This window comes from Ooceraea biroi, chromosome 3 (genome assembly GCF_003672135.1).
Source record: "Ooceraea biroi isolate clonal line C1 chromosome 3, Obir_v5.4, whole genome shotgun sequence".
Taxonomy (NCBI): domain Eukaryota; kingdom Metazoa; phylum Arthropoda; class Insecta; order Hymenoptera; family Formicidae; genus Ooceraea; species Ooceraea biroi.
The window spans coordinates 9360509-9375589 of NC_039508.1; the positions used below are offsets into that span (position 1 = coordinate 9360509).

At 59.5% G+C, this 15081-nt stretch overlaps 2 protein-coding genes across 2 annotated transcripts; both read right to left on the bottom strand.

Moving 5' to 3' along the window:
• Nucleotides 1-8624: 8624 nt before the first annotated feature.
• Nucleotides 8625-9194, bottom strand: LOC105277114. Its single transcript, XM_011335283.2, has one exon. It carries the CDS (start codon nt 9192-9194, stop codon nt 8625-8627), a length of 570 nt encoding a protein of 189 aa, XP_011333585.2.
• A 1485-nt stretch (nt 9195-10679) lies between these two features.
• Nucleotides 10680-11459, bottom strand: LOC105277115. The gene has a single exon (XM_011335284.2). It carries the CDS (start codon nt 11457-11459, stop codon nt 10680-10682), a length of 780 nt encoding a protein of 259 aa, XP_011333586.2.
• Nucleotides 11460-15081: the final 3622 nt, after the last annotated feature.

Consider the following 15081-nt stretch of genomic DNA (forward strand, 5'->3'; position numbering starts at 1 on the left):
AGAGTAGAGGGAAGGGGAGGGCGAAACCGCCCTGCTTCCCCCGCTTGGTGTCGGGGCGGGATCAGTCCCGTCCTTCTTACTTTCCTCCGGTGAGGGAACGGAAAGCCGTTCCACCTTCATGAAGGGCCCGGTTTTCGGCGCCTTGCCCCCAGCGCTTTTGCGCAGGAGCGACAGGTTGAGAGTGACGGGAGCGGAAGATGATTCCCCTGTCCCGCCCGCCCGTCCCGTCGTGTCCGCCTCCTCCTCCTTCCTAATTTTGTGAGCATCCATTTTTAGTTTTATCCCACCATCTGCAGCGGCTCCGCCGACCGGGTGTACCCATACCAGTCCCGGATAATTTCGAGACTGAGCCCCGAGTTCCCTCGGGCGGTCGGCTTATGCTACTGGCCGGGGAGATACTCAACCCGGCACTGAGCTCCAGCCCCTTACTCACCCCAGGCTGGGAGAAACTCCCAACCCAGGGCTTTCGGGGGTCCCGGGCCTCCGACAACCCGAGTACCGCTGCAGACGCCGCCACACGGGCAGCCCCACGGACGGTACGGGTCAGCGTCGCTACAACTCGGCGCGACCTTTCCCGCCGTGGGCGCCAGCATACCGTATTAGATTGGGTCGGGAGTAAGGTTTTCCTCGCAAGGACGAGGGGTTGTAGTCCCGCACTCCCGACCCCTCCCCCCTCGGGCCCCGCCACGAAATATGTCCTAGCGGCCCCGCTCCTCATCACCCAGGCTCCCCGACTCAGTCGCCTAGGACCGCGTCCAAGGGTGCAGCAACTGAGTGAGGGGTCCACACGGCCCCGTCTCCGTACCGCGTACAGTCGTAAGCCGCGTGGACAAATCCGCTCCCGTCGTATGCCGGAGCACCAGCGTGCAACGACGGGTGCGGGTGCCTTCCACCCCGGCTGAGACGTCATCCCTGCCCGACCAGGACGGAAGGCAACCCCCCACTCCTCACAGTTCACGGAGGGAGGATAGAAATCCTCCCCTGCGGTGCCGTGCCACCGGGCGTTTGAAGTCAGGGTCGCCGCATCCCCTACCGACGATTGGGACGGAAAAAGGTCCTTATCGGAGTCGCCGGGCTTCGTGCCCCCTCCGGAGGCTGTGCGCACTTGGATCATATCCCTCGCCTCAGGGCCTCCCCATGGTCCAAGGACCAATCGGTACCGCCGCAAAGGGTCATCGAGACAGGGAGCCCTCCCACCACGTCAAGGTGGCGCACACGGGAGAGCCCTGAGGGGAACCTAACCCAACCTTTTTTTTGGAGGAGGAACCCGTCATGGGCTCCCTCGCTCCCCTTGGGCGGGGCGCGAGGGGAGTGTGAGACTCTTACTCACTAAACCTACCTCCGTCTGCCAGCCCTGGCTGTATGGAGCGCGAGATCGGCCTAAAGGCACTTGGTTCGCGCCCCGCGTTGCCCGGTGTACGTCTCTAGCGCCGGTGCGCTGCCCTTTCGGGCCCTAATCCCCACCCGCGGAGTGTGACACACCACCGCTCCGCGGGGACCTCGCCTCTCTGTTGAGAGGATGTTTAAGGCGACGGCCGACACTCCCAAGTCAGCCCTCGCCACCCATCCCCGATACTTCCCGTTGGGGGTCGCGGAGTCCTCGGACCCCTCGACGATGATGGCCCGGGCAGATGCTCCGACGACCAGTCACCCGAGTGCACGGGCAAGTGTCCCGCCGGCACTCTGCTCCCAACAGGAGTCACGCGCCTGCAGCCCTACTTCAACCGAGATGAGGACCTTCCCCGTGAGTCCGGAGGGAGGTCTCTCCGACCTCCCTCCCGAGTCTCCGCCCCTGCTGCTCGCTTTCTAGCCCCGGACGCGACGAGGGGGCCGCCGGTGTCGCTACGACACCCCGCGGCCACCGCCGTCATTCGTGGCCGGGACCCCTACTTCCGACCCCAGGTCGGCGCTCGCGCTCGGCCTCCTCCTTCCGCAGCATCACCTGCTCGCACAAGGAGGAGACCGCCCTCCAGTTCCTCTCGCTCCCGACCATCTTCCTCATGACGGTCGGGAGCGAGCGGTCCTCCCCGACGACGTCCTTAAGGACACGGCGTTCCACACCCCACACCGCGCACTCGGCAAGGGTGTGGTCGCCGTGTCCCTCTCCGCCCCGCAATGGTGGCAGTGCGGCCCGCGCTCCTTCCCGATACGACACAGGAACTCCCCGAAGCATCCGTGTCCGGAGAGACCTGTGTCGTCCTGTAGGTCAACGTTCCCCATCCCCTGTCCATCCACTCTCAGAGGATGGGCTGGACGGCCCCGGCGACCCTCCGACCCGATTCGCCCGGGTCGGCGAGTCGCCGCTGCCACTTCAGTAGCACCGCCCTCCTCCCCTGGTCCCTCAGGGCCCCCTTTGCCCTGGCCGTCAGCACCACACCCCTCTCCGCAGGTCCCGCCGGCGGAGGTACGCGTTAGCGTGCCCCTTCGCCAGCAGCCCCACGGGGGGTTGCCCGCCAGGGCCAGCGCCGCCCTGTAAGAGACGGTGCGGTACGCCCTCACGACCCTCCCGGCCAGCCGCCTCTCGGCTGCCCTCACCACCTGGAGGGCCCGCCGGGAGGCCGCGAGGTCCCCCGCCCAAACCGGGAGCCCCGTACAGAGCTATCGACCGCACCGCTCCCACCAGCAAGCGACGCACTCGCGTCTCCGGGCCCCCGAGGTTCGAGAGGAGGCGATTCAGCGCGTTGGTCGCCCCCTCCAGCCTCGGGGCCAATCCACCGAAGTGTTCCCCGAAGGACCAGGTGCCATCCAGTGTGAGGCCAAGATACTTCATCTTGGTCCCGACCGGGACGCTGACCCTGCCGACCCTTATTTCGATGGTCGAAAAAGAACATCGCCTGGGTCTTCTGCGGTGCCACCTCCAGCCCGGCCTTCCTGATGGCGCGGACCACTACCGCCAACTCAGCCAGCCCGGACGCCTCCCCCCAGCTCGGACCCTCAGCCATCACGCAGGTGTCGTCGGCGTAACACCTCACGTGACAGCCGGGCGGCAGAAGGACGCGCGTGACCCGCTCGTACGCAAGTCTCCACAGGTACGGTCCCAAGACCGACCCCTGCGGGACTCCGCGATCCACCTCGCGGGTCCTGGTGCGCCCGTCCCGGTCGACCCACTCCAGCGACCTGCCCCGGAAGTACTCCAGGATCACCCTCGCGAGGTAGGGAGGGAGGAGTTGCGTGTGCATCTCCTCCACTATTACTCCCCAAGGGAGGGAGTTGAAGGCGTTCACTATGTCTAGCGACACGCCACCACAACTCCCCCCCTCGAGACAGCGGCCTCCGTGAGGGCCCTCTCGCTCAACACGGCGTCCACCGTGGAGCGGCCCTCCCGGAAGCCGAACTGTCTCTCCTCCTAACCCGGAGCACCCCCAGGGAGGTGCCGGACGAGACGGCCCGCTATCACCCGCTCGAACAGCTTGCCGATCTCGTCCAGCAAGCATATCGGCCGGAACTTGCGCACCGCCGCTACGTCTCCTCCGCCGCCCTTCGGGATGAGGACCAACTTGGCCCTCTTCCAGGCCGAGGGGAAGCGTCCCTCCGCCAGGCACCGCTCGCAGAGCGCTCACACCCTCGGGGCCAGGACGTCCATTGCGAGGGCCCAGACCTTGCTGGGAATGCCCTCCGGCCCCGGGGCCCGTTGGCCTCGCAGCCGGCGCAGGATCCCCGCCCACTCCTCCGGACCGATCCCCGGTATCTCCTGGGGCCGCTCGGAGATCATCCACTCGGGGGTCCCGGGCACCCGCCTCCCGCAGGGAAGAGGCTGTCCAGGACCCCGCGCAGCTCCAGGGGATCCATCTCTTCGGTCTCCGGGGGCGTCCATTGCCCCAACTTGCCCATTACGAGCCGGTACGGACGCCCCCAGGGATCGCCCCCCACGGACCGGAGGAGCTCCTCCCAGGCCCTCGCCTTGGCGTCCCTGATCGCCGCCCTCAGGGAGCTGCGTCTCTCCTGGAGCTCCCCGTAGCGCGCGTCCACCTCCGCCACCGTCCCCCGGCGACGGCGCGGGAGAAGCGGCGCCAGGCGCGCCCCGATGCGCGCCGCAGCTCCGCCAGCCCCGCGCTCAACCAATAGGTGGGCCGTCGCCGAGGCCGGCCGGCCCGGGGTATCGCAAAGTCGCACGCCTGCGTCACGATGTCCCCGAGCCAGCCGGCCTCCTACTTCACCGTGCCCTCGGGCTTTTCCGGCCACGTGGACGCGAGCAGGGCGGCGACCAGTCTGTCACCAGACAGCCCCTTGAGCGCCCATCTCCGCGGTCGGGATCCGCCTGTCCCCCGTTGGCGGGGGGCGGAGACACCACTATAGATATATATCTATGGTCCGACAGAGTCTCCACCCCCGACAACACTCTCCACCCCGACACCCGACTCGCGAGGGCCGGGGATGCCCAGGTCAGATCGACCACGGACTCCCCCGCCCACCGCACGCAGGTGCTGTCCGAGCCCTAGTTCAACAGCTGCAGGCCCAGACTCGCCGCCCAGTTCGTCAGCACTCCGCCCTTCGCATCCGGCCGCCGGGAACCCCAGAGCGCGGAATCCGCATTGATGTCCCCGGTGACCAACAGCAGGCCGCGGGGGTGCCGAACTATGCACCCCCCAGCCTGTCCAGGAATCCCTCGTACTCGGCGAGACTCAGGCTCGGGGACACGTAGACCCCGACCACGGTGATGCCTTACCATTGCGCCGCCACGAACTCCCCCCCGATCCCCAACACTCGGTGAGGAGGGGAGCCCGCGGCGTCGCCACGAACTATCGCGACGAGGTCCCCCATGCCGACAGCCCAACTGGGGCTGTCCGCGGGGGGCCTGAAGGGCTCCGCCGCGACTCCCAACGCGTAACCGCGCTCCGCCAGGCTCTGGAGGAAAAGATCCTGGGCCCGGCGGGCGCGGTTAAGGTTGGCCTGAAGGACGTGGTCCGCCATTACTCCACGTCCATGGCGGGCTCCTCCAGGCCCCTCTCATCGTCGTCGTCCTTTGTCTCCGCCTTCTTCTTCCCCATCGAGCTGGTCACCCGCTGGGGCCTCGGCTCCTCCTCCCGCGGAGGAGCCGGCCCTCCTTTGTCCCCATCGGCCGGCGTCGGCTCCGGCGCCGCGTCCGCCGACGGGGCCGCCTGACTGGGAGCCGGGGAGGCGACCCTTTGCGGGCGGGGAGCGGCCTCCGTCGGCCGCGCCCCTCCCTGGGCCCCCGTCTCCGACCCCCTTTGCACCCCACTTTTCCCTCCCTTGGAGGGCGGAGCACAGGCCGCGCTCCCCAGCCTGTGGTCCGCCCTCCTGCCGAGACCCATGCACAGGAGCCACTTCGGGTCAGCGACGCATCCTCGCGCTCGATGACCCGCAGAGCCACATCTGTAGCACAGGTCTAGGCGGTCTTCTCGACTGGGGCACGCCGCCTGCACGTGCCCCTTCGCCAAACACCTATAACACATTAGGAGCCTGGGCTCCAGCACACTTATTGGTGCCCAGGCCCAGTCCAACGAGGTCCCCAGACCGTCTGGGGACCTCTGTATCGGCCCTATCTCGACGTCTCGGGGGTCGCAGCCTCCCGCGGCTGCGACCGCCCGGGACACCGACTCCTCCATAGCCGCGTCGTCCAGCCGTCGGACGTGCAGCTCCGCCTTCTTCACGGGTCGGGTGACCTTGACCCCCGACCCCTCGAACACCTTCTCCAGGCGGGAGGCCAGTTCGTCCGCCTTCGTGGCGGACTCCGGCCCAGGGATCTCGTAGATGACGGCCCCCGTCAGGGACCTCCTCACTCGCGGCGCGGCGATCCCCAGGGCGTCGATATCGACGCCCTTCTGCGCCTTCTCCACGGCCCCCTTGTAGACGCCGTCGGCTGCCGTGATCACCACGGCCGCCGTCTTTGGCGACTTGGGGGACTTCGGCCCCTTCGAGCCGGGTCGACCGCCGGGCGGGGAGGGTTTGCCCGTCGCTGGTTTGGCCCCCGCTGGCCCCTCTACCTGGGGCGGGGTTGCCCGGCACGGGTTTGCCCTTACCCGTAGGGGCCGGTGGCTGGGCGGTTGACCTTGCGGCCCTCCTACCCACCACCTTCGACCACGGCTGCTCCTCCTCGCTGGCTGGAACCCGGCTAGCCGGGCCGGCCACCGCCGAACTGGGCCGCTGGTCTGCTGGAGGGGGGTTAAGGGCGGGCGGGGCTCCGCTCGCCCCACCACCCCCCTTCTTGCCCATCTTCTTCTTCTTCGTCCCGCCGTCGCCTGTCTCCCCTGGTCCTGCTTGGGGGGATGGCTCCGCTCCCTCTCTCATGCCCCGCCTCACGAGGGGCGCCACCGCCTCCGCGACGATCCGCGAAACCATGGAAACCATGGAGGCCATAATTTTGGCCTCCATGGCGACCAAGGGGTCCTCCCTTTCGGCGGAAGGGCCTCCCCCCTTCTGCGGGGTGGCCTCCGTCCGAAGTCCTACCTCCATCTTCGCCGGACTCCTCGGCGGAGTCACCAGCCTCCTCCCCTTGACGCGCAGGACGGGGGAGGTAGCCACCCGCTGGCTCTCTCCCCGTCCCAAGCGTCCCCATCCCCAGACGTCCCCGCGGTCGCCCGACCCATAAGGGAGATGGTGTCCCTCAATTCGCCTATCTGCGACTTGAGGGACTCCACCTCCTCCCTCAGGGAGGCGTTCTCTCTGCGATGACGGTGAGCGCCGCCTTGATGCCCGCCGCGGCCTCCTTCAGGGCCTTGACGTACGGGCCCTGAAGGTGGCCCGACCTCTTGGCCACCTTCACCACGTTTCCGAGATGGTCCATCACCCGAGCCGAAATGTCGGGCGATGGACACTCCCGGAACCGCTCCACCTGGACTTCCCACGAGTCCCGCTCCCTCTTGTCGGCTGGCGACGGAATGGAGGCGAGAACCTCCTTCTCCCGCTCCCACTCCCTCGACTGCCGATTCTCCTCCCTGGCGGCGCGCTTCGCCTCCGCCAGCCCGACGTACTCCCCGGTGGTCGGGGGCCTCCCGCGCTTGCGCTTCTTGCCGGCCTCGCTCAACGACGCGTCCGTGTCGACGTCCCCCGACAGGGACGCCACGTCGCACGTCGTCGAGGCGATCGAATCCCGGGAACTGTCTCGGCTGACCCGACCGGTCCGACTGCCCGATCGCGCGCTCGACCCACCTCTCCTCGCCATTTGGCGGGTCCGCGGCCGTCGCGTCCCCCCGCGGCTGCCGTCGGTCGCGAAGGAGGCCACCGCCGGGTCCAAAATGGCCCTCAGCGAGATCCCCTTCTCCACGTCCGACACCACCACCACCTCTCGAGGCGTCTCACTCGCCTTCACCTCCACGTCCTCCGGCGCCTCCGCGCCCGTCTTCCCCCCTGTTTTCCCCAAAGAAAATGCAGAATCCATATTGCAGTGTTAAATTCTTCGGGTTCGGCCATCATGGCGTCCTCACCGCTGTGGGGAACCTTCCCCCGGTAAATTTACCCTAGTGAAGTGTGGGATAGCCGAGAGGCGGTTTTCGGGCAGCCAACCCTAGTCCCACCGAAAGCCGAAAGAGGGTGGGGTTACCGGTGAAGCTGGCCCCCGGTACAAAATTTTGAGGCTTAACGTCCGACGGCGCCGTGCAGGCCCCGATCCGAACGGGGTCCTACACGGCCCCGACCCGGACGGCTCCAGTGCACTCACCACCGCCTGGCAGCTACGCTTGTTATGGGGAGACTCTGGCCGAGTGCTCCCCCGCTCCCCCGCCCGGCACCGACGCTTCAACCTCCGCCTTGGCTCCGACCCTTCGCCCGCCGGCGACGGCGCCCCACCACAGGGCGCCCCCGCCGACCCGATCGCCAGGGGCAAGCCCCCAGCGGTCGAACCAGTGGGCTCCCACGTTCCGCATTCGCCCCGAGACGCCGGGTGCACTGCCCGACCCCGCGGGGAGAAGAGGCCTGGTACCTGTCCGGCAATGAGCGGCACGGTCGGGGGGCTTACTACTCCCCCCTTGGCTAGTCTGCGGGGAATATCCACAGCGGGCCGACCGGGGCCCAATCATTCATACTCATACCGTGACTCGGGTGCCCCCGGGAACGTCAATTCCCGTACCTGCTACACCGTAGCAGGCCCCTGAGGGGAGACCTGACCTGACCTTTTTTTTGAGGCAAGAAAATGCAGTTTACGCACCCCCGTGTCTTCCAGCGATTACTCGCCATCCGACACGGGGAGTGTGGGACTCTCCCAGGACCCATGCTGGCCTCTGGGCATACCTACTAAAGAAAAAAAAATTCCGGATTTACATCCTCCGACACTGTGCAGGGTCACCGGGGGATTGCCTTCAGCAGACTACCCAGCGAGCCATGCACAGCCGCGTCCAGGGATCGTGTCCCCCAATCCCAGAGGGATTCTTCCCGTCAGTCTCGGCCGATCACACACACCCCCACACTCTCAATCACACGCACACACTCCACTCAACGACGCGAGACCGATAGCAGCAAGCCGCCAAAGTCCTAGGGTAAAACCAAAGTAAAGATCAAGAAGGATCAGTCAACCGATAAAAGAATAAAACTAAGGAGAGATCAATAAGGAGCAGTCATTCGATAAAAGAGTAAAATAAAGAATAAATTAACTAAAACGTAAATAGTAAATAATAAACAATAATAATAAGAAATAACTAAACACAGGACCTGTGGGCCAAAAAAAAGGGCTAACCCGGGTCGACACGTACAACTTGGGGGCCTTGAGCCTGCCGCAATCGTTGCGCCTCTTCTTTTGAACGCATAACCGTATTGCAAAAAGTCGAGAAGATGCTCCACGTCTCCCTCCTACTCACCGCCCCCTCTATGATGGTTTGCAGAGAGAGACGCCGACCAATCACATCCCTTAAGGTATTCCTTTCAACAATCCAAGCGGGACACTCCAACAAGGTGTGTCTGGGGGAGTCCGACGCAGCCAAACAGTGATAGCAGTTCGGATCAGGAGCTCTACCAATCCGGAAGAGATAGGTGCCGAAACACCCATGCTCGGTAATTATCTGCGTCATGTGGAAGTGCAGGCTTCCCCAATTCCGCAAAAACCAATCGTTAAGGCACAGGAGGATGGCGAGACGGGTGCGGGCACCCGGAACATCATCCCCACGGAGCCAGACTTCCCACTGTCGGCGCGTCGCCTCCCTTTCCTCAGAACGAATAGCCACGATGTCTTCCGGTGACACCGGGCCATCCCGTTTAGTTTCTCGAACGCGAAAGAATACCGTCCGCCTCTCCGCGGCCACCATGATCCACGGGGGGGAACGCGTCAAGAGCGTAACAGCGGCGAATGATGCCGTACGATAAGCTGAACACACCCTGATGGAAATGTCCCTCTGAAGGCCCTACAGTAGCCTTTCAGAATTAGCCGAAACCTCCAAGGCAGGACTCCAAATAGGCGCACCATAAAGCACCATCGAATTCACTACGTTAGCGAATAATCTACGCTTACTTTCATTGGGCCCTCTTAAATTCGGCATAAGCCGAGATAAAGCCCGAGTAACACTACTCACCTTGGCTCCCACGCGACAGAAGTGTTCCGCAAAAGTAAACCGAGGATCCAGCCATACCCCCAGGTAACGTATCGCCGGCTGCATACGGAAACAATGACGGCCTATACGCAGCACAGGGTCAAACTCCGGGCGACTACGGCCCCGAAACAAAATAGCCTCCGTCCTATCAACGGCCAACTCCAACCCGAGGACCTCCAAACGATGCAGGATCACCACCAACTGCTCGTTAATACGCGACATAACTAGGGCAATCGTACGAGCAGTCGCCAACACAAAAGTATCGTCCGCGTAGCATCGAATTATACATCCGGGTTTGTGTTTCATCTCGATAGCGTAGTCGAATACAATGTTCCACAACAGTGGACCCAAAATCGAGCCCTGAGGCACACCACGCGTCATACCACGACGTTTAGTGCGCCCGTCACAACCTGTACACTCATAAAAGCGGAGATGCAAATAGTCGTCAATCATGCGACGAATGTACTCCGGAAAGCCTTTCCGTCTTAGGGCCCATCTTATAGAGGTCCAAGGGATGGAGTTGAACGCGTTTCGGATATCCAACCCTACGCCCATAACGAAACCACCCTTCGAAGTGGTTCTACGAACAGTAGAAACAACGGAGTCAAGTGCATCCAGGGTGGAGAGTCCCTCCCTAAAACCAAACTGTGCCTTGGAAAGCGCAGCCTCAGGAGTATTCTTCATAAAGGCTGTCATGCGTGAGACTAACACCCGCTCGAAAATTTTCCCGATATCATCCAGCAAACAAATCGGTCGCGCCTTAATTGAATTACCAGGAACAAAATCCCCTTTATGGATCAAAACTAACTTGGCGATCTTCCAGGCTTTCGGGAAAATATCCTCACGCAAGCAAATAGAGAACAGTCTAGCCAAAACCACGAGAAATGAACCAGGAGCCTTCGCCCAAATCATGAGGGGGAGGCCATCCGGACCCGGGGCAGAGCTTCCACTTTTACGTTTCATACATGCTGCCCGTATTTCAGCAAGAGTGACATCAAATTCATCCCGATAGCTGTTCCAGTCCCTCCATATCTCCGCCGGGTCATGGATCTCTCCAGGGGGAAACAAAGAAGCCAATAACTCCTCTAACTGCTCCAAGCTAATGGTCTCGGGAAGCGTAGGCGAAGAACGTCTAAGCCTCCCCAGAACCATCCTGTAAGGCAACCCCCACGGGTCGTTGTTCACCTCCTGGATAAGGTCAGCCTATGATTGAGCTTTAGCCTTTCGGATCTCGTCGCGAAGTCTACCACGGGCAAGGCGATAATGTGCCTGAAGCTCGTTCGTCACCTCAACAGAGCGCCGTCTGCGCAAGGCTCTCTTCCACTTCCGCAAAGCAGCTATGCATGCACGGCGAACCGTCACTACCTCATCGCACCACCAATGCGCGGAGGTACACGAAGGACGAGGACCCGACCTACGCGCCGCCAAATCACACGCCTCGACCATTGTGTCGTTAACCCACCTGACCATAGAATCAACCGCTCGGGTATCGTCAAATAAGTAAGATTTAAAATCTAAAACAGCGCTAAACGAAGGTAAGTCAAAAGATTTAAAATTCCAAGCAGGGTAACGACGGTAACCACGTCCACCAAGAACGCGAAAGTCAGCACCAATAGAGAAGCGAAGGTAGCGGTGATCTGACAGCGACTCCTCCTCGGAAAGGACTCTCCAATCCTGTAGGTGCGTCAAAAACGCCGGGAAAACCAAGGTGAGGTCAACAATCGAAGAGCCCTGTGGTTTAACGCAAGTAGGAACTGCACCGATATTACCAACCCGCAAATCTAATTGAGCCAACCAACCCTCCAACTCCGAACCCCGCCTATCAGTGGTAGAACCACCCCAGGTCAAGAATTTCGCGTTGAAATCCCCGCAAATAACTACTCGATCTCTGACAGGCCCAATGAAAACAGAAAGAGAGTTCAAGACAGCACAGAACTCAGCAAAATCACGATTAGGGGACACATACACCGAAACAACATACATATTACAAAACTGTATTGCAACAAAATCCGCGGAACGAAAACGTAAAACGCAATGTGGACCGGAATCAGGCATCAGACAAAAAATTGCCGCCAAACCATTCTCACTGCCAAACCACTGCGGATGATTTGGTGGAATGGTCCGTGGCTCCGTTACGCAACAAAAATTTATATTCCACTCGTAAACATGTTGGACCATAAGATCCTGAGCGGACCAACAGTGGTTAACATTAACCTGAAGAAACTAGCTATTCATTGTGTCCTGATTCCGGTTGAGGTACTCCGTGGAACACATCCGCAGTTCGCAGTACCCAATCTATGATTAGACGATAGGCCACGGTCCGCACATAACACGCAGTTTGGCGCCGCAGAACAATCATTCGCTTTATGACCCGCTAAACCGCAACGGAAATAACAACCAGAACGGATCTTCTCCGACGAGCATGTTGTTATGACATGGCCAAACTCCCAGCAACGAAAACATTGTAGAGGCCTCGCCCGAAGGAGCTCGACTGCCGCCATTGTCCATCCAACGGGGAGACGGCCAACTGCCACAAGTTTATTAGCCGCTGTCAGCGGGCAGCGCACCCAAACCGCATACAACCCGTTCGCAAGACGTCTAAAGACGCCAAGTTTGACGTCCTGCGCTAAGCATCCGCTGGCCTCCATTATCGCTTCCGTCATCTCCTGTTCGGTGACCGAAAGGTCAAAACCCGAGATTCTAAGCTCTCCCTTTGTTGTAGGCCTCTGCACAAGGATCTCCGCACCAAACTCTCCACGAAGTCTGCCAGCTAGGTCATCCGCACGGGCCGCACCATCCGGACCAGGAACCTCCATAACAATACCGCCGTTGAGGGCATGTCGGATGCGCATATTCGAAATACTAATTTCTTTGATATTAACTGCCTTCTTTGCTCTTTGCAGGATCTGTCCGTAGGACGCCTTCCCATCGGCCGCACGAAGAGTCACCGCCGCCGCACGCGGAGGACGACGACGCGCAGAACCCGGGGTATTCTGAGCACCAGAGACCGGAACCGGAGGCAACGGAGGTTTCTCCACCTTACCAGGTAAGTCACCGCTTCCTTTAGCGCGTTTCCGTCGAACCTGAACCCAACCTTCATCACTGCCGCCATCGTCGGGGGTCAAAATCTCAACGCCCTTTCCCTGGTGCAATAGGTTCACCCGGGTATTCGCGATGATCCTCGGCTTAACTCGTTGAGGCAAGGGGGTATCAGGGCGGTCAATCAGTCGGCGAAGATCCGACTCCAGCTGCAGCAGGGCCGACTTTTGCTTCTCCAGCTGCTCCCCATATCGCGAATAGACCTGGAGACGCTCATCGACAACTTCAGGGGAGGGAAGGGTCTGCATACCCCCAACTTCATCGTTTCCCAACATCCCTGATTTATCAGGGGGTAATTTAGCCGGGGAACTACGTTTATCAACCCCTGTTGTAGTCCTCTTCTTCTCCACTGCCGGGGATTGCACCACCAGCCGCACCGCCTCCGCAGACATCGATTTCGAGCCCCTTCTGCGATGCAGATCGGATAGCTCGCCTCTCATATCACCGATCCTCTTCTCCGAGAAGGTAAGCTCCTCTCGGAGTCGCTTCGCTTACGCCTTCGACTCTCTCAGCTGCACCGAGAGATCCATATTCTGGGTACGCAAAAAGGCAGTGTCACCAGAATCCTGTAATCTATCCGCAAGCACACGGACAATTTCCTCGATCTGCGTCAAATTCGTCTTCATCGTATTAGAGATCCGGCCTTGTATATTCTTACTCTTGACTCGCGCCCCATCAATAGAATGGACCAGGGATATTGCCGAATCCCTCAGCTCTTTAACCGACATGCTCACTAAATCGACATTCTTCCTAGACCATCCAGTGATCGGAGTGGTCACAGCATCCGGAGTAAAAGTAGACCGTAATCGTCGCTGCTTCAGCGGCCTAACTCTCGACTTCGATTTAGTCTTAACAGAACTAGAGGCAGTATAGGAGCCATCCGCGCCCGAAGACGGGGAGGATATCTCAATTGGGCTCCGATACATAGTGGCATCAAGGTCACGTTGCGGCACATCCTCAGCATCCGATAACTCTCCTGTTACCTTTCTACCGACAGATGAAAAGTCGGCTTTTGTCTTCTCGGGTGAAGAGGACGAAGTAATTCTTCCCCTTTTAGCACCCGAACGTGGCACAACCACGTCATCATCCGAGGGGATTGGAAGCCCCTTAACACCACTTGACGGAACAGTTTCAATGTTCATGAAGCCTTCTTCATGAGGCATCGTCGCCTACCTCCATACACGAATCCGCCTTATCACCGCTAACATTCGCCATATCACACGCAATCGCACGCACAACTCAATATAAATTAAGCGAAAAATATAGAAGAGCCGTAGATGGGTGCCCCCCCATCGGTCTCGTCAATGCAGACGATTCGCAGCAAACAAGAACTTAATACTAATAATAACGCGAAGAAAACAAAGATCATATTAACGAACAGTATATTTGGAATATACAAACACTGATGTATCTTAAAACTAACACACTAATAAGAAAAAATATATAACGCACTACAGTAAATTAAATCTAAATTCCATCACCGACGTATTATCCTGTATATCATCCTCTCTAATATAGGAACGAGTATGAACTTCGCGCTTCATATTCGCAATGACTTCCTTTAACGCCGCAACTTCTGCTCTAAGTGAGCATATTTCCTTATTCAAGATGGCGGTCTCCTTTTCGCCATTTTGATCATCATCTCGTTTTATTAAAATAGACATTGCCGCTTTAACGGTTAATGCTGCATTGCGGAAAGATTTTTGGCATGTGCCCTTAATATTGGAGGACACTTGCACTGTACCTTCTATTTTTTCCATGTTTTCAAACACGGTAGCACGCAAGTCGCACGAAGGTTGCTGTCTCAAGTGCTCCATCCGTTTATTCAAAAATTTCTCATCAAGCTTAATTCGTGTATGACTTTTAGCCGGTAATACGCCATGCTCCAAAAAATCTTTCTTTTTTTGCCACAGTAACGCATCGCGTTCTGCTTGTATCGCATCTCTCTTGGCTGCAACAAGGGCCGCATACTCTCCTGGTGTTATAGGACGACCACGACCTCACTCAGACGACGTCTTTGACGCCTTTGAAGACACCGATGACCGTGACTCCGCGTCGCTGTTTGACATTACATCATCCTCTTCTCTTTCTTTACGCTTTAATATTGGCGTAGATACTGTGGTAACCGGAGCTGATGCCGATTCCACAATATTTGGCTTGCTTTTAGTGCCATGCTGCTTAGACAGAGCAACGATTAAACGCCTAGGCTCGAGTAAAATCTCCTTAGAGACTATCTTGTGCTTGGTGGGCTCAAGAGAGGCCTGCACTGTAGACGTTGATGCCTGCCGAATATCATCGGTCTTTCTATAGGGGTGGGCGCCCCTCTCCTTCTTCGTTTTTACGCTTTTTAGTTGTTTCTCTTTTGTTGTGTCTGCCATATTTTATAACCGTTATCTCTAATCGTCATGGGTGTGTATGTGTTGCATGAGTGTGAGTGTTGGTATGCATGTGTGAGAAGTGCATGCAAGCGTGTGTATGGCGTTGTGTGTGTTTGCATGATCAGGAT